Raw genomic sequence first — 20,041 nt, forward strand, 5'->3', positions numbered from 1 at the left:
TTGCTTACTCCATAGTAAATGCATTATGTAGGCAATTTACCCACTGTGGAAAAGCAGTATTCCATACAGTATCTCAAGAATCTAGACAATGGTTCTCAAATAAATAAGCTCAAAATCAATGCAAAATTCTTAATAAGCTATAAAAGGACTAGAATACTAAATCTACTTTTAAATTTAAATGGGTACGATCATTTATTAGTCTAAATGTTAAAGACTGTTTAACACAAAAGGTTTTAGCGTTTTATCTATTAAACGTTGATATACAAGCTTAGAAATCACTGTGCAAATAAAATTAAAAAAAAAAGTTTACATAAGCATGGTAAAAGAGCTTCCACAGGCTGCAATATATCATCCATCACACCATAGCTTTCCCATATTTAACAGCACATAGACAGGAATCAAGCACAAAAAAAATTTTACAAACACAGCTGTAATTTCTCTTCAGCAACAACAAGCCTTTTCATGCCAGATCTTCTGCAGATAATCTGGTTTTACCATATATCACTATCCTGAACAATGGTAAGATATTAGATTTTCTTTTCAATGTTATTTTCATCCTCTCTCTCTCTCTCTCTCTCTCTCTCTGCTCCCCAGCCTCTCGCTCCCTTACACACACTCAGTAGAAGCTGCAGGTACAGTACAATAGCTCTTTTCTTTACTCCAGTCTGTGGTACAAGCTCCAACAATAGGTGGTTTGATAGCTGTGATACAGACTCTAGACAGTTTAATGACTCTTCATTACAGAGATGTAAAGGCAAACTAGCAGCCTCTGTAAATTGTATGACTACGGAATAGAAAAGCCGAATGTAAAGGACTCGAATACAATGAATCTGTCCATCTTACAGGGTTTAAGATAAGCAGGCAAGGCTAGAAGACGCAAGAATATCAAGCATTATGTTTTCTGAAGAACCTGGTTCTTGGAACTTGGTTAAGAGATTCTTTATGAATCTGAGGATATATAGAGAAAAAATGTTCATCTGTTTCTCCACAGACACTAACATTGGTAGATATACTGCACATACGATGTAGGTCTATCTCAGACCTGCTGTCCCAAAAGCCAAAAGTTAATTGAACAGATAAGATTTAGATTTTGTTTATTAAGAACAGCATTTGTTTAGTTAGTGTCAAGGGAAAATAGCAAGATGTTCACCATTAAATTCACCATTTAATGCACAAACAATATGTCAAGTAATTTTTTTTTTCTCCTGAACAATGTATGCGGTATTAACACGATTACTGCCCAGTATGTGAGTGCACACTGTATGTCTATGCACGCTAGTTTGAAGTTTATTAAACATTTCAAATGCAAGCTGCAGACCACAAGGAAATCCTACATGACTGGGGTTTATTACACATCTATTAACAGCAACAACAGTGGTCTTCCTAATGCTAAGTACCAGCATAGAGCTGACAGGAGCCAGTTGTCTCAGGCTGCATTTACCACTGCGCACACCTTGTGCTCAAACAGATAAATTAAACTTTAGATAATGGATTGCACGTTACATAGTTAACGTGTTTGTTTGTTCGTCTTTTAGCTTTTAGAGTTTCATAAAAAACTGACACATAATGGCACTTGTCACAGAGTCCTTAAGAACCCCTCATCACCCCTCAATTCTAAATACCCCTTGCCTGCCATTCAGTCTTTTTTTATTTACATTTTTTTTATTTTAACCCCGATTTTCTCCCCAATTTATAATGTCCAATTATATATTTTTCCCCTCTCCGCAGCAATTCCCCACACAGCTCAAGAGAACTGGAGGTTCAGTGGCCGTCCACTGATGCCAAGAAGAAGCCAGTTTCCTCTACACCCAGGAACTCGAGAGTGGATGTCAGCGAGCTACAGGCCTCTGGAGGACAAAGGCCAGCCCTGAAGGTGTCCAGCCAAGCTGACTGAGCGCCCAGCCTGTAGTGTCTACAGCAGGGCAATAAAGAGAAACAGTACCTTCCGGTTTTGCCTCCCTAGCTCGCAGGAGCACAAAGGCCAATGCGATGCTCCCTTCAGAATACCAGTGGGGGCTAGGTTACAACCACCAAATTAAACCCAGAGGCGAATCTAATTATAAATGTCAGTAATAAAATGTATTCATTTGATCCTTTTGCACTTACTACATTTCGAAGAAAAAGCTGCAATAAAATATGGATATTTATTTATTTTTTCAAATCACTTTATCGCTTTCAACTTACTCTGCTTGCTATTTTTTTATTCTTTGTTTTAAACTCGGTTTTGCACAGTCTGCGGCTTTAACCCTTTCCTGCCTAAATAGAATGGCCACACACAGGCATGAATATGACCACTTTGTGTTTCGGCACTTATAGTTTGGCAACTTTAAATCAGAATTTAAAATCCAATATATTGTAGATGTTTCCAACGACATAATATTTTTTGTTGTGGAATGTATTTTTTTTGTATATAAGCCATGCCCCCCAAAAAATCAAAACAAAATTTATAATAATAAATATTATTTTTTAAAACTGCCAATTTCGACCCCTTTCTAAGATAGATATAGAAAAATAGATATATTTCAATTACAAAATTCAGATTTCAAATAGCTTCTACCGTTGAGGAGCTACAAGATTTTGTCCGAGGTATGACAAAACAGCCCTATTTACAGGCACTGTCAGCTATTTTATGGAAGTAGTCCAGACTAAGCAAAAAATCACAAAGTACATTGCCAAATCATATGTAAAACCTTTTAACCTTGAAATATATGAATAAATGCAAGTCAAAATGCAGTTGTTTTTATAAAATTATTCAATACTTTTGCATTATGAAAAGAAAAATCATATTTATATACAAACATTATAGAATCCAATCTCGCCATGAAAAGCAAATTTAAAAAATATAAAAAGAAACAAACTATAACAAAAACAAAAAGTACATAGAAAAGCTAACTATACATGGTGACAAAGCATATTGGGCTACTGCAATAAACATGGCCACCACTGTAAAGCAAATAAACAAACAATTAAATAAAGGCATTACATTTTATTTCCTGACTTTCAATAATTTTGCAGTATGAAGAGAAAACCATATTTGTATACAAAAGTTATAGAATGCAATATAACCACAAATGGAAAATCAACAATAACAAAAAGAAAGTCTATAGAAAAACAAACTATATGGTGATCATAAAAAGCAGTAATCGTAAAGATAAAGGGGTTATGCAATAAATGTGGCCACCTGTGTAAGCAAGCAAGCAAGCAAATAAATAAATAAATAAATAAATAAAAGCGATGTAGTGTGGTTTACAAAGTCAAGTACAAGCCTCTCGATCTTGTTATCTTCCTCTTTTAAATACGTGCTGGTAGCTGCGTTTCCTGTGTGTGTTTTTATAGTGTACCATCAAAATTGGCATGTAGGGATACCATATTTTGTGTTCCTAGGGCCTAGCCTTATTCAATGACAAGGCTCTGAAGGACTGATTTGATTGCCCCATGGCTTATTATTGCCATGAAAAATCCCGGAAAAGAGTTCATGTCATCAGTGCTTGAGCTCCGAAATCAGAGCGGTCCGGCGCGCAGGGGTTAACAGGTGGTCAGATTTTGCAATTCACTGATTTTAACTCTTCTGCACCCCCTGCAACTACTAGTCGAAGGAAGCAGCTTTATATTTTACTTCCCTACAGGATACCTTAAAGAGAACCTTGTTATGGGTATGAAATATAGGCGTTACTGTTGTACAATGTTTGTCTTGTTGTTTATATTGACTTTGTATCTTTTTTCTATTTGAGTCATAACCTGATGATTCTATAAAACTCACAAGCTGAAAGCCCCTCTGAGGCCTCAGAATCAGGTCTGACATCCAAGCACATCTGGTACAGAGTATCACCATTTACCTTTCCCCCTGCAACTGCTTTTAGTGGATGTAAGAAACACATCAGTAATACCACACAGTACTAATACTAATGTGGTACTTGGTGATGAATCAAGACAGCTGTAGATGACTATCAGAAACATGATTATCAGTGACAATGTTTATTTCAGTACGTTCAGTACAACAAATAATAATCGAAACACACATTATTTTTAGCAATTTCCAATAAACTCAAAATTAGTCGGTATACACAGTAAAAAATCTTGTTATAAATACTATAATTTGCACAATTGCCAGCCATTTAAGTCTGCAAATTATTAATGTTTTGCGGCTCGGGTTCAATCAATGATATAAGGTTACTCAGAGACAGTGTGATCTGTGATTAAAATAGTACTTGTATTGGAATTCAGAGTGTGACAGTATATCTTGGAGTAGGGCCAGGCTGTGAATGTATTCACTCACCACTAGATTTCATTTTTCTATTACTGTTTTTGATCATATTTCCCACAGGCCATGCTCACCCAGAATGTATAATGCCATTGTTTTGTTTGGTATTCTTTTTCAATTTTTAAAAGGTTTCCTGTGGAAATTATTTTAAAGATAAATTAAATCAGAGGAAAAGTCAGCACAGTGTGGTTTGAGATTCTTTTTCAATGTCTTGTCAGGACGTTTTTCTGTAGACCAAACTAAGAAGTTTAAAAACTCAGATGTATTTAATAAGATCTGAATTAAACCACATCACAATAACCATGATCTGTGCTTTTCTCTTATAGCACAATTTGCTTTGGCATTGAAAGGGGAGACAGAGAATGTACTTGTCTATATATGGCTCAGCTCTAAGTAACCAAACTGACAGACAGCCTTGAATGGGAGGAAAAAACTATTTGAGTCTTGTGAACATTCTTGATGTGTTCGTCATTTCCGGGTTCTACTGTAAAGCCCAACTTACTAAAAGATCCTGTTTTTAGGAACATAAAGACATGAACATACATTTTGTCATGTTTTATAATGATAACACTAATTATAACGCAGTATTCTGAAATGACTAAATTAACAATGTCTGAATTCTTCACATGCGTAATCAGATTGATTTTCAAGCATCCTTAAAAAGTTGTCAGCTGGAGGCTGTAGATAGAATCGAGAGAGCCTCTCCCTGGCCACAGTCTAATAAAGTTGCTTGAGTCTAATGGGGGCGAGTTAGCCATGTACAGGTCAGCTCACGAGACACCACTTGGCACCCCAGGGTACCATTGTAGCCCAGTTTCTCTCATGCATTTTACATTATGGAAATATTCCTCATTGGTTTCACATAACCGTTACAAAAAATATTAAAACCGTAATACAACAAGATAAGTCATGAAAAAACAAAAGAGCAGAAGAAAAGGAAATATGCACAGGTTTAGCAACATAACATGTCTTCATTCTATTACCTTTACTATCAGTGAAACATCCTTTTTATTCATATTTAAACGTCAATTTTATCATGATTTTATTATAATGCTGCCTAATAAAAGCTATAATACAATGTTTTATCGTCTTATGCCTAACTCTACTAAATGGAATATAGTTAGTTTATTTTAATCTAGTGGAAACTGATTACTGTATTTTGATAATGGTTTTGGAGGAAACTGATACGTATTTGGGGCCAGTATCAAAAATAAATAATTTGATAAAGATGGCAGATTTGCACAGGTACACCAGGTTACCTGAATTCTCTGTGATTAACCACATTTGCTGAACTATTGCTGAACTATTACAATTCATCCATTTTTTATTTCTTCTGTATTTCCTGGTATAAAGTTTCACATCTTACCCACAACAAGGAAATAAAACTCCTGCTTACATGTACAATCACCAGCAGAACGCGCATCTACATTCCACAATAGTACGGCGCCTACTGGTAACACATAAGAATTACTGTATGGACATTGCAGAAGTGTCGTTCACTGTTTCTCAGTGTCTCTATGATCTTTAGCGCATTATAGCGGATGCGCAACTAATTACTGTAGAAACTATTAGAAACTTATTTTCCTAATGAACTGACCGTGTCATGAAAGAACAGGCAGAATAAAGAGTTGGTGAATGATTTCACATATTTCACATTTCATATTGGTGCATCAATTACTTCATTCATGGAACTGGAGCTGTATGCAGACCGGACAAGTGGCGAACACAAGATCTGCTCAGGAACAAATCTGAGTAAATTCAAATAAACAGAAACCTTTTTCAAATGGCATAAAACAGGCATTTATAATAGTTAGTGGGGAATTGAATCCTGTTGAAGTCAGCTCAGTACAAAATCAACTGGAAAAGTAAAACTACCCATGCCGTTGTTTCATGTGGGACTGAATTGGGTGGTCAATAGTAATTAATCCTAAGATATCCTCTTACGTCTAAACTGTATGGGTGGTCCCTCAAAAACTGGCAGTGCACTGCAGTGGGTAAGCTAACCCTGTATTAACATATACCGCATAATTACTTACTTTGTAATAAAAAAAGACAAGTGTCCATGCAGCACTCTATATTACTGTACTGAATTCACTTGTTTTAAGAGTAGGGATAATCTTCCGAACCTTCGCTATCTTGCATAGACATGATTCTCTGCGATAACGATGCTTTTAAAAAAAAAAAAGATTTGCATAACAGGGGTAGCAAATTGTGAAAGCTTATTACGGACTGACAGAGATTCCATTAACCCCGGGTTATGAGTCAAAGAGCTCCTCATTTGCTTTCTCTGTCTCACCTGCCCTCCCATCTCCCATGGCCTAAAGAATCACAGCTACATTACACAGACAGTGATAGAAAATGTTAACCGTATCAAATCTGTCTAATCTAAAGAAATGAGATACCTTACTTCAGAATACACCGCTGTTCCTTTCCAGCCTACACTAAGGGCATATGATATTCTTACAAATTAAACTCCTTGGATACTGTTGTAAAACTTCTTTAAAAGGTTCAGAGTCCACCAATTTAGGTTTCATAGATTTTACCCTAAATATTTATTAACTCTTACCAAATGATTTTCAATGGCAATTTCATGTCCCCATGACATTTTCTGTAGGAGTAATTATAATATTAATAACGCATCATCAGTTTTGCTATTCAAAACCAGATATTCTTTGTATGATTTGGTTTACGTTTATCTTTTGCAATTTATGTGATAGTATCTACTGTACACACCCCTGTAAGGGTGTCTGCTAAGAAATAAATAATAATAATGTTTCACTTTGTTATGCATTTTAAAGTAAGTTGTTTAGTTCTATATCAAGCTTAGATTATTGCATTGGCAGCTCTCTGGAAGGCTTAGACTATATATATTGTTATAACAAAATAATTATCATGTGCGGCTGTCAGGTATTGTACAATCTTCAAACCCCTTTGAAATCTTGTCATTGGATTCTTTTTATGACTTGATAATAGTGAGATGCTGCATTTCAATACCAGGTACATGGAAAAAATTAAATTGTATATATATATATAAAAATCTTGCTTTGCAATACACATGGTCCAGGTCAGGTAAGGTAGGTATGAAGAAAGATTGTTGTTAGTATGAAGATACTGTTTTCTGTTTGTATTTGTTTTCTTTAATGATTAGTTTCTTAGATGATGAGTATAATGAAATATATTTGGGCTGGGGTTTAACGTATTTTTCCAGTTAATAAGTATAATAAAACAAAGCCTGAATGAGCCTTTGGACTCATACAGAACTGGTGAACAGATTTTAGGGTGAAAAGGAACTTAATATAGAATAAGTTAGTGTTAGAAATGACTATGTTTATGTGTATGTCATTTGCTATATTTTCTAAGACTGTAGTAAGTGTTGTTTTCAATGTCAATGTTTTTGGTTTTTGGATTGCTTGGCTGTTTTACAGCCCCAAGACACCACAGTAAACATGAAGCTCAGGGTGTTTATTTTTATAAATCATTTTGAATAAATATTCTGGAGCATGAAGCATTTCAAACCGTGTTTTTAATCAAATTTTTAAGCACTTGTCTACCACAACCATGTTCAGTTTTATTCCATTTTTTCAAAGGGTGATTTTGTAAAACTGATTACATTTTACATCATAAAAGCTTTCTGCGGCATCCTCTGAATAAAGTATAACATTGAAAATTTTCATCTTGTCGCATCAGCAGTTGTTCAATTTGAAACTAAGGTCTGTATAAACTGATTTTACTCACTCACAGTAATGCATCACAAACGCTTGGAGAAAAACACACTTTCAGCCACGCATCAAGGCCTATGGTACTTAATTAAGGATAACTGGTTATGACATGAAACCAATACCACTGTAGCTCACGTACCTTCAATTTTCTGATATTCTCTAAAGCCGAGGGCAGATAATAGAAATACCTTTCTTTGACCAGAATCGTATCCTTCCCATTCTTGCACAGGCTCAGTCAAGTTCTGTACGATTGTTAGCTACAGCACATGCATTAGGTTTTCCATGAGCTAAAGTGACTGAGTGCATGGCTGACTCCATTACTGTCACAAATATAACCGCATGCACCCCTAGATTTTTCTCTGCTTATTTTGTTCACAGATAGACGCATGTGCATAGGCAGCTTTTGGTTGGTCTGTCCCACACAGGCACATAGGCCTATATACATAACCACCCCCTCGATATAGACTTATCTTTGTGATAATAAGGTGCCTTGATGATGGAGCTTGTATCACTTAATAAAGTATTTTAACTTGATCGTTCCATCCCTCATTCAATCTTGTTTCCAGGTGTCCAGTTTTGATGTTCCCTCTTTGCATGTTATAGGTGTGAGCAATGTATTCACAGCATCATTTACAGTCCAGTCACAGTACTACTGATCCTTCCTTTCAGATCTGGGATTGGCAGGTAATCATAATATTTTTCAACACGGCTTTGCTCATGTATGTTACGATTCATTTTTAATATCTCACATTACCACTGGCACAATCAGCTATGGGCGCTGTGTGACCTGTGGTGATGGCCCGATAATCTTCACTTGGAGCCTTCGCTAGCCAAATCTCATTGATCTGTAGCCAATTTTCTTTCTGCAACATCGATGCAAAAAGTCCAACGATAGTGCTTTGCTGCTAGTACAGTACATTAGATACTAAACCCAATTAAAACTGTTAATTATAACAAACTAAGTGATTTTTGCTCATAGTTGGACAGGATCAATTGTGCAAGATCAGGGATGAGTATGTGACGCTGCTACCGCACAAGTAACTTGCTTTCTGATGAAAACTCATCGGCCGTACAGTATATCATTTACAATACGACAAGTATTTGTGCAATTGACTTAGATTAGGATTTTCAATCTGTGTACCCTGCAATATACAGGACATTTCTAATAGACAGGGATGTTGCAAAAGCTACCGTAGAGCACAAGCATCACAAATCATTTTTTAAAATTAAAATCAAGAGCCTTAAGAAAGGAAAGCCTATAGTACTTGCTATATAATAGTTACAACTAGTTTTCCTTGCTGTAGAAATCTGTACTACCCTCCATGGTGAATGAGGCAACTGCCAGGCTATGATGTTAAAATATGGGTTTGAAAAACATACAGTGAGTGGGATGGAGGCTGTAATGCTGCTGTCAGCTGATATCTCCAAAGGCAGTGAGGGGACCATCTGGAAGGTCTCTCCCCTGGGATCTCTGCTAAACACTGAAGACCAGGAGCAATATTTCCACTCTGCACACTGCATAAGCACAGTGATTGCTGCTCAGTTTTGCTTAACAAGTTTGATGATAGTGTCGGTGGTGATGATGGTGTACAAAACCATACTGCTTGGGATGGTATATATTTCCATAATATTTCATTTGCCTTTAGTATCCTATTTTGTGTCCTCTCAATCAGATTCTTGTTTCTGTTCAGATCATTAAATTATTTGCCATGACTACTAAAAAATGTCCTTTTTTCATCCACTTCTAACAGCTCAATTTCTGTAGTGTGGTGTTTGACAAAATGATCACTACAGATTTGCAGCTGTAATTATCCCCTGCTGAGAATGAAATCCCCTGCAAAGGGGACATAGTGGAGGCGGTTGTATGTATGTATGTACGTCTACAATTTCTAAAACTTTTAGGAGTCTTTTCAGAAGCAGGCCCAGGTAGTTTTTAAAGGACAGTAGTTAGTAGGCCTGGTAATAATGATCTAAGCAGAAACAGCAATAGAGATTTATAGAGAACAGAAACAATAGGATATTTAACAAGGAAGATATTAAATATTCTGAAACTGTAGATGGTATTAATTTTCTCTTAAATTCTGCTATAGATAATGGTGAAAATGAATAATTTATTCCTCCAAAAATATCAAATAGAACATCATGAATAGAAAGGGGAAAAGGCAGTATATTTAACCAGTAGCATGGTGCTAAAATAAAATGGTACAAGTCGATTTTCAGGATATACATTAATACAGTATTAAAATACTGATAAACTGATATTTTCATTTGTTTGTGGGTGACAAATATATATTTGTAATGAGGTCTGAGTTTTCAAATTTAATTGTCTGTATAACAAGAATTATTGGAGTGCTTTACTGATTGTTCCTCTGTTGTTTAGAAGGAACACCAGAGATTGATAACTGCGTGAATGTTCCTTTGTTGAATCCTGGAGAGCTACTGGATGATGTGTAATCTGGTGAAGATTTTGGTTTGTGGTGTGTTCTTTAAATTGATGAGGTTTACCTAATTGGGACAGGTGTGTATGGGGAGGTGTGACGGGGTACTGCCCCGTCTTTATGATCATGGTTGGGACTGGCAGGGAGGGGGTTAAAATTCCTCCCTGCCAGAAAAACATGTGAGAATGTGGCTGGAGCCCTAATTGACTAATCAGCAATTATTGAATAATTGGGCTCCAGCCACAGGGAATAAAAGCCAGGGGAGAGGCCCTGGCTAAGAGAGAGTTGGAGAGTGGTAGAGAGATTTCTGGAAGGAGTGTGTTTTGTTTGTGCTGTGTTTTTCTGTTCCAGTGAAGGCAACGCCCAGCCTGGAAATCTTTATTTTTGTAAGTTTTGTTTTTTTGCTTTGTGTGTATTTTGTGTTTAAAACCTTTTTTGTTTGGCCCTCGTGCTGGTTTATTTTGTATTTTTGTTTATTAAAAACTTTATTTTTGAACTTTCAACTGTCTCTGAGTCTCAAACCTCGGTCCATCCTGTCACAGTTGGTGTCAAAAACGGGATAGCGCCACCTGGAGGCTCAGAGCAGTATTTTTATTTTTTTTTCTTGAATTTTGGGAGTTTTTTTTTTTTTTTGGTAAATGGGGAAGAAGAGCAGACAGCGGCAAAGGCAGGAGAAGCAGCAGCCGAAGAAATGTAGGCTGCTGCAACAACAGCCACCCCAGCTGGAGGACCCAGCCAGTCTTTTCCCCTGGTGCTCCTGGTGCGGGAAGGAGGATCATCGGTGGAGGTCCTGTCCAGATGGGCTACCAGCTGACTGGTGTGGGTACTGTGAGGTGGATGGCCACAACTGGGCAGGATGCCCCCACAATCGGGACCAGGAGCAGCTGCAAACCCCGTCCTCGGCAGCCACCCCACCACTTCCTACATCACCGCCTTCACCACCATCCCAGGAAATATGGGACTGGTTGATGCACCCTGAGGCGGACCTCTTCCACGACCTCCCCATAGTTATCAACACGCTGTGGCGTCGAGATGGGGGGAGGTGGGAAAAGTGGGAGGAACAGCATCACCCGGCGTCCTTCGCAGAGCTGGCCCTGATGGTCGTTAATTACCTGGCGGTAGATATGGGAGACGCCCCAATCATTCCAATAAAGAAGGTGGAGCTGTCGTCCCGAGAGCCAGAGAGGGGTGAGCCATCGTCCCGAGAGCCAGAGAGGGGTGAGCCATCGTCCCGAGAGCCAGAGAGGGGTGAGCCGCCGTCCCGAGAGCCAGAGAGGGGTGAGCCGCCGTCCCGAGAGCCAGAAGGGGAGGAGCCGCTGTCCCGAGAGCCAGAAGGGGAGGAGCCGCTGTCCCGAGAGCCAGAAGGGGAGGAGCCGCTGTCCCGAGAGCCAGAAGGGGAGGAGCCGCCGTCCCGAGAGCCAGAAGGGGAGGAGCCGCCGTCCCGAGAGCCAGAAGGGGAGGAGCCGCCGTCCCGAGAGCCAGAAGGGGAGGAGCTGCCGTCCCGAGAGCCAGAAGGGGAGGAGCTGCCGTCCCGAGAGCCAGAAGGGGAGGAGCTGCCGTCCCGAGAGCCAGAAGGGGAGGAGCTGCCGTCCCGAGAGCCAGAAGGGGAGGAGCTGCTGTTCCCGCCTCCGCCAGCAGAGGGAGACGAGCTGCTGTTCCCGCCTCCGCCAGCAGAGGGAGACGAGCTGCTGTTCCCGCCTCCGCCAGCAGAGGGAGACGAGTTGCTGTTCCCGCCTCCGCCAGCAGAGGGAAACGAGTTGCTGTTTCCGCCTCCGCCACTAGAGGGAGAGGGGCCGCCGTTCCCGCCTCCGCCAGCAGAGGGAGACGGGCCGCCGTTCCCGCCTCCGCCAGCAGAGGGAGACGAGCCGCCGTTCCCGCCTCCGCCAGCAGAGGGAGCCGGGCCGCCGTTCCCGTCTCCGCCAGCAGAGGGAGCCGGGCCGCCGTTCCCGTCTCCGCCAGCAGAGGGAGCCGGGCCGCCGTTCCCGTCTCCGCCAGCAGAGGGAGCCGGGCCGCCGTTCCCGTCTCCGCCAGCAGAGGGAGCCGGGCCGCCGTTCCCGCCTCCGCCACCAGAGGGAGCCGGGCTGCCGTTCCCGCCTCCGCCACCAGAGGGAGCCGGGCTGCCGTTCCTGTCTCCACCTCCCGAGGGTTCGCTGCTGCTGCCGTCGCCTCCCGAGGGTCCGCTGCTGCTGCCGTCGCCTCCCGAGGGTCCGCTGCTGCTGCCGTCGCCTCCCGAGGGTCCGCTGCTGCTGCCGTCGCCTGGGGTTGCCAGGGATCCTGCATCGCCTGGGGTCGCTACACTATGGCCGGAGCCCCAAGGAGGGGAGTTGCTGGCCATGAAGAGGGGGAGGGAGGTCAGGAGAACAGCTCCCCCAGCTGCACTTTCGCGGCAAGGTAGTGTGTGGCCGGAGCCCCGGAAGAGGGAGCTGCTGGCCACGAAGAATTGGGTGGTGCCGGACGTCCCACCATGGCCACCCCCATGGACACTGTGCTTCCCCTCTTCCGGGACTGAGACTGAGGGGGGAGGTGGCCATTTAGGCCATGTTGTGCTTGGCACAAGGGGGGGGATATGTGACGGGGTACTGCCCCGTCTTTATGATCATGGTTGGGACTGGCAGGGAGGGGGTTAAAATTCCTCCCTGCCAGAAAAACATGTGAGAATGTGGCTGGAGCCCTAATTGACTAATCAGCAATTATTGAATAATTGGGCTCCAGCCACAGGGAATAAAAGCCAGGGGAGAGGCCCTGGCTAAGAGAGAGTTGGAGAGTGGTAGAGAGAGTTCTGGAAGGAGTGTGTTTTGTTTGTGCTGTGTTTTTCTGTTCCAGTGAAGGCAACGCCCAGCCTGGAAATCTTTATTTTTGTAAGTTTTGTTTTTTTGCTTTGTGTGTATTTTGTGTTTAAAACCTTTTTTGTTTGGCCCTCGTGCTGGTTTATTTTGTATTTTTGTTTATTAAAAACTTTATTTTTGAACTTTCAACTGTCTCTGAGTCTCAAACCTCGGTCCATCCTGTCACAGGAGGCTATTTGCTTCTGAAATGTTCTGTGCTAGAACAGGACCTGACAGTTTTTGAGCACCCTTTTATTATTAAATAACTGTAAAGCAGCTAATTACTATACCGGCTTTTGTTAAAAAGTCAATGCAAGGTTTGATCAACATTAGAACGGCTCTGTAGATACACTCTGCATAACAAATCAAAAGGTCCTTCATTGCCAACATTCTAATACAGTTCTCCCTCTTTATACTGCCAACCACAGGACAGGTACCACACTACAAAAACTACAAGGGCAATCAAAAAAACATTTCAGTACAAAAAAGACAATAATGTGTTCTTTGCAGTATTCAACATGAAAGATAACACATCAAAGAGGAAGCAGTCATTTTCTGTATTTGAATTGGTATTTTGGAATATTATTATTATAATTATTATTAATTAGTCATTTAGCAGATGCTTTTATCCAAAGCAACTTACAGAAACAAGGGGGTGAACTATGCATCGCAACTGCTGCTGCAGTCACTTACAATAGGACCTTGAAGGATGTATAGAGACAGTACAAGATTTGTCTACATTGGCTTGGCTAGATGCAATGGCAGATGGGTGGCAGTATAACAGTGGGAAATAGCATCTTTTATATTGGTACAAATGGGTTCAGAAGGAATTTATGGTGGAATGTGAGGGTGGTGCTCTAACAGAAGGCAGTATAACAAAGGAACATTGTACTATAAGTGTAGGGTGTAGGGTGTCTTTTGTTGTATAAGATATGTCATCTTGTGCAGCTTGGGCATAAGCTGAGCAAAATGATGCTAATAAGAGACACCCTGTACAAGTATCAATCAATCTTTATTTTATATAGTGCCTTTCATAGTGGACCACCACTTTACATTGTTATAAATTCAAAAAATGTATCAAGTACTCAGATCTAAAATTGTAGGTATTTCCTGCAGAAAGCCCTGGACACGTCTGCAAACTGTTACAAGTCATAAGTGGCTTTATGCAGCATTGTCTTAATTCAATTACACTATTTTATTGCACTACACTCTCTGGTAGAAATTTACATGCAATTTTATGATTATTTTGAAATGCAAAAAATTTTAATAAAAACTAGAAAGGCTCTAGTCAATTCATTGTAAGAATTCATGTGTGAGCAGAACTGTAATGCAGTAAAATGCTGACAAAACATTACGACTTGCTATTAAAATTTCACCTTTATTACCTCATTAACTCCTGGCACTAGATACTGCCTTTTCTGCTTGTGATGGGTAGGAGCATTTTGATATTTCAGTGCTGCAGTAGCTTTGCAATGGAAACTCTTTCTTTGTGGTGACATTTGTGCCAAGAAAAACTTTTTTAAAAGATTGTATGCTTTGAAAGATTTTCATTCATTTAAATATTTTTAAGTGGAAAAATCGAACATGTGTAAAAACTCTGCCCTTGCTGCCTTTGGGGAAGCTACTAAACAGATACCAACAAAATACCAGAAGGGTGCCCTAAATTCAATACCACTGTATGGCAAATATAATCTATTTCTATGCGTGCAGACCTTATATGGCTGTCAGTGTGTCAACCCATACATCCTTTTTGGTGTCAGTCTTTTGAGGCAAAACTGATCAGGTCTGACAAATAAGAGAAATCAGTGCAGCAACCAAGTTATTCTGCCATGCATAATAAAGATGACTCACATCCGCAAAAAAAAAAAAAAGAATTCTACTGTGACAATAAAATTATTTAGTATCCTCCTTCAAATTCTTGGTTATAAAACGAACAACATTTTATGGAAAATCTGTTTAGTAATACAGTTTTATCAGAGTGATATCTAGTTTAACAACCACCTAGCATGCAATTCTGGACCTGCCAACATGCTTGAATATACCTTTGCATAGTTACCCATAACCTCCTACGCATAGCAGGGTTCCAGTTTGAAGTAGCTATACAGTAATTACAGAAGTAGCCCCTTTGACAGAAATCTAAATCAAGTGGAGATAATTGTTTTGTTCCCTGTTGTACAACTAAACGGACTATGAAGGGATCAAGTGTGTGGTTTGCCGGTTTTAAACCTTACCCTGGTGTCATCTGAAGACCCACCTTGATTAAATGTCCAATTTATAGCAAAACAATATTTCCTGAGCATACTCACTCCCTAGTTTTTTAGAGCAATACTTTACACAATTAAGTTAACCATTTTAAAGTCAGATTCCTTATCTCGTTGTCGTGACCATTCATTTAAACCGAAACTCCCAAATGCAACCCTCAATTCAAAGAAGTGGGAATTAACCTTGAATTTCTCCTGCAAAACTGATGACAACAAGGACAAGAACCTCCAAGCAGATTCTTTAAAGTTATCTGTGGAAACTTTTCAGTGTTCATGATTAAAACCCTTATCGCTTCCCTACGTTTCCTGACCTGCTAATGATGAGGAATCTCAGCTCGTCTAAAAGCACTCATAAAGGAACAAAGAGGTACATAAGAGTAATGCTTATTTTAATGGTAATGTTAAAGTCCTGAAAAGCTGATATGTAAATTGTACTTTGACTTTTAAAAAGCTGTGAATGTAGAAGCCTATATAATTATATAGTTACTGCTTTCTCCCACCTTAACTCGAAACCTACTTGTATTTATATATATTCCCCCTATATATATTTTCTTGGGGACTTAAGGATTTTATAAGGAATGTTTTTTTTTAAGGACTCCTTTTTGAAGAGTGCTTAGGTGCATTTTCTTAAGTTAAACAGTGAGACACTTCCAACCCTCTCTAAAACAGCCTATACAGGTTTCACGAACTACAAACCTGATCGAACTACTCATATCAGGCTTAACAAAATGTTCATTAAAAGAGCCCTTAAAGTTTTGTGACTAGAGCCTAAGATGTGGAAGACTTACAGCTCAGCTCCATGTTCTGGGCTAGCTCCCCAAAGCCTCTGTCCGGTGCAGTGCTACATCTGCGCTGAATAACAGCCTGTATCAGTGAAATGGCAGCACTTAGGGGAGACATCCATGACATTTTGGTGGAATTAATTGTGCTTTTCCTGGACGTGTCTGAAAGCTTCTAAAAGATCAATAAGGCCCTTCCATTGTAGCTGCCCAGTCCTCCCCCAGTTTCACTGCGCTGCACCATCGCTCAGCTAATACCCATAATTAGCATGCTGTTAAAACTCTTAGCCATCTCATTAATTTCATATACATATTTTATGATTTTATGTCATGAGAAATATCACGTTCATTCTATAGTACAGTACAGCTATCACAGTTCAATCGCTGCAGCATGCAGTGGTTGAGTAAACGGTACTGTTTTTTTATTATTTTTAAGAAGCTACTGGTATACTACAAAGAAAGTGATAGGATGATTATATTTTCCTCACAAAAGTCATTAAATAACTCATGCGAGTAAAAAGAGCCATTGTGTAAGTACAGTAGGATTTTATAGAATAATACTGTGTTGTGTTTATTGTTTCATATGTGCATCCAGAGTGGAATCACATGAATCGATTTGCTAATATAAGAGCTGTCTTACCTTTGCCATAGTTGAAGTGAAGCTTGATTGCTTTCCCTTGCCGTACCAGGCTGATGTGCAGGTAAGTGAACCACACAGCAAAGGTGAGCAGCACCAATAACAGAAGAAGTTTGAACTGTTTCCGAATCTTTTTCACCGGCAATCGCAGCATTCTTGCGGGATCATCACCAACAAGCAAACCACGTGAGAATTCGGTAACGGTCCCGTCAACCAACTACGTACACTAATTTGCTGTCCCACCAAACTAGCGTTCCGCTGCTGTGAACGGCAGCTCTTAAAAGATCAGTGGGAGTTTTTCCAACTGTTATTAAAAAGGTCACAAATCTTTTTGCAAGTTCATTCAATAAAACGTGTACCGGTACTGTACAGTTGCTGTCCTGAACAAACTAAAGAGAAAAGGCATATGGTCAATCTTTACCAAAACTATTTACTGCGCGCCTCTCTCCTAGTAACTCGCTCACCCTTGTCAAACACACAGTTGTAACTACAGTCTGGGTATAAAATCGGATTAAAAAAAAAAAAAAGTCCAGTGTTAATCTTCTGTAATGGAACTCTTCCTCGTCCACGGCATATAACACTGTCTTAACGATGAAGCCGATTTTTGAAACAGCTACTTAGCATTGCAGATCAACACCAAAGGCTGTCCAGAACGTTGAAGTGCTGTTTTGCAAGACGGTCAATTGATTTTAATTCCCAGTCACGATGTGGCAACAAAACTCAACACAGTCTCAGTAGTACTGTATTACTCCAGAGGAAAAAGAGAGATTATTTTCAAAGCGTGTTCTTAGAGTTCAATCTCTGCTGCCTTCTCGTCTCTACTCTATCTGGACATGATTGATTATAGATTATAACACAAATACCGACATATGTCTAGTGTCATTTAGTTATGCTGTTTTTTTACGAGCTGGTTCGCTCTCTTCGAGCTCAGAACAAATCTGTATACCTAGCAGACTTCGCTGGGTTAACACTAGTAACTCGGCTTCTAAAACCATGGCAACCCATTCATATGTTAAACAAAAAAAAAACTCCAGTTTAACCCAAAAAGCTTTTATTTATTTATTTATTTCCTACTTACACAAAGTCAACAAATAACTAATTTAAAGCGGTCAATTCCTCGCTATAATAAACGGTAAGTATACCCATAGTAATGAAGGTTTTGACGATAAGACGTATCTCGGCTGTTTGGGATTTCAACAACATTCCAAATCCAACGTTGGATAATAGCAGTTAGTTAAAAAAAAAAAAAAAAAAATCTATGTCAATATTTTTTTTTTTTCTTTTAAATAGTACCAACCAACTCGGTCTTGCACTCTTCACTGTTGTTTGTGAAACGCGGTAAAATAGACAATTTAGTTTACATCACCGGCATATAAATTATTAACTGACATCACGATGCTCTAAGACTGAGGATGCGTGGCTTGTTTTGTTGGCTTAACACACGATGCACAGTATACGCCGTACCAGTGGTTTTCAAAGACTGGACACCCGATAGTTTCATCGAATCCCATGCCACCTACACGATAAAAAAAAATTATATATATTGCACGAGATATTAATGCTGAGCGCCGAGGAGTATGCCTTCCACTTGCTGCTATGCTGTCTTGTATTTTGTGCATAACAAACCTTGCTATTTTCCAATTCCATTTGTATTTGTAGTTTCTGGTGTTGTAATAGTCTGTTTTTCAAATGCACTCAACGGATGCCATACAATACGATATCGTTGCTGAAACATATTTCCAAAGCATTGAAAAACAAATGCAAATTAAAAATAAATATCATACAGGCACTGTAGCACTCAGTGATGTGCTGTGTATGTAAACCTGCACTGAAGCTAATGCAATGATGATACGTCCAGTCTCTCCATCATCGCTTTTGAAATAGTCTAGGTACGTTCATTCATTCAGGGCATATTCAATGGAAAACGACAGTTTAAAAACAATGTACTGTATCCAGCAGCAGCCCCACTGCGATGAAATCCCGTTATCTCCGCTTGTCTCCCTGTCTCTCTATCCTTTCTCTTTGAATCAGTGAATGAATGCAACCACGCTGCAGAGCAACCAAACCTCAAAACACCAAATCGAAACGACAGCAGCCGCAGCCTACCACAACTAAGAGCTCCGCTCAAAATCAGCAATCAGCTGTGGAGAGAGGCGGGACTAACTTTTAGACGCTGTCGAATGTTTACAGGGTATACATACCAACACGTTGGACCAAGCTAGAAAGCAGACCATAATAAAGCTTATAATATATTTCTGTTTAAATGTAGTAGTTTTATGGGTTAAAAGTGTAGCACTATCCGTGATGTTTAGTATTAGATTGTATATTTTTATAAATTAAATAATGCTTAATAACTAGGGAGAGAGAGATATATAGATAGATAGATAGATAGACAGATGTAACCATTACCGTATGGGTAATATTATATATGTATATATATATATTGCATTTATTGTATTTTTACACAAATTATATGTGATTATAAGTTTTTACTAATTACACATATTGTGTTCACTACAGCCTGTTGCTTATTACACCCCGCTGCGGCCTTGTGTCCCGCACGAAGCCAGCAGCTTCCCAGGGATCTGGCAACATAAGTCGGCTGACTGTGCTCTCTCCCAGGCTTTATTGCTCCGGCAGGAACTTATATTATTTTTAGCACAAAATACGAGACGTTTTATATTATTTCTGTAATTGTTATATTACTGTTTTTGTTAGAGACACGTTTTCTTTTGTGCGCAGGACCAACATACTCCCTTCGGTTGTGATTGCTTGCAATCCCTACCAGAGGATCTTGAAGCAGTTTTAGTGATAGTTTTTCATCACCATTGCGAAGCCTGCTAGTCCTTGCTAAGAAGCAGAATTCCTTCTGTCTTGTGTTGGTATTGACTGAGTGGTTTTGCCAGTGGCTTTTACAGGTGGGCATCCCTGTACGTTGCCACCCACGGGGACTGTGAAGTTACCAAGGTCACCTACCTGCTCCATTCCCGGCCCAGTACCGTACCGGTACTGAACCGGGTCCGAGGTTACCGCACCAATCCTGGCGCTGCCCCAGACTGTACCCGTACCAACTCGTTGCTAAAGTCACCGAACTGGTACGGACCCGGTTCCGACCCAGTAC

General features: G+C 40.0%; 1 protein-coding gene across 1 annotated transcript in view; it reads right to left on the reverse strand.

Annotated features, from left to right (window-relative positions):
• LOC117432458 (N-acetyl-beta-glucosaminyl-glycoprotein 4-beta-N-acetylgalactosaminyltransferase 1-like) overlaps window positions 1-18,934 on the reverse strand; it is a 138,070-nt gene extending 119,136 nt beyond the window's left edge. Inside the window, exon 1 of the mRNA XM_059002225.1 lies at window positions 16,924-18,934. Coding sequence (XP_058858208.1) covers window positions 16,924-17,074 — 151 coding nt within the window. The 5' untranslated portion in view covers window positions 17,075-18,934. The remainder of the gene's footprint in view (window positions 1-16,923) is intronic.
• Window positions 18,935-20,041: the final 1,107 nt, after the last annotated feature.

This window comes from Acipenser ruthenus, chromosome 27 (assembly GCF_902713425.1).
Source record: "Acipenser ruthenus chromosome 27, fAciRut3.2 maternal haplotype, whole genome shotgun sequence".
Taxonomy (NCBI): Eukaryota; Metazoa; Chordata; class Actinopteri; order Acipenseriformes; family Acipenseridae; genus Acipenser; species Acipenser ruthenus.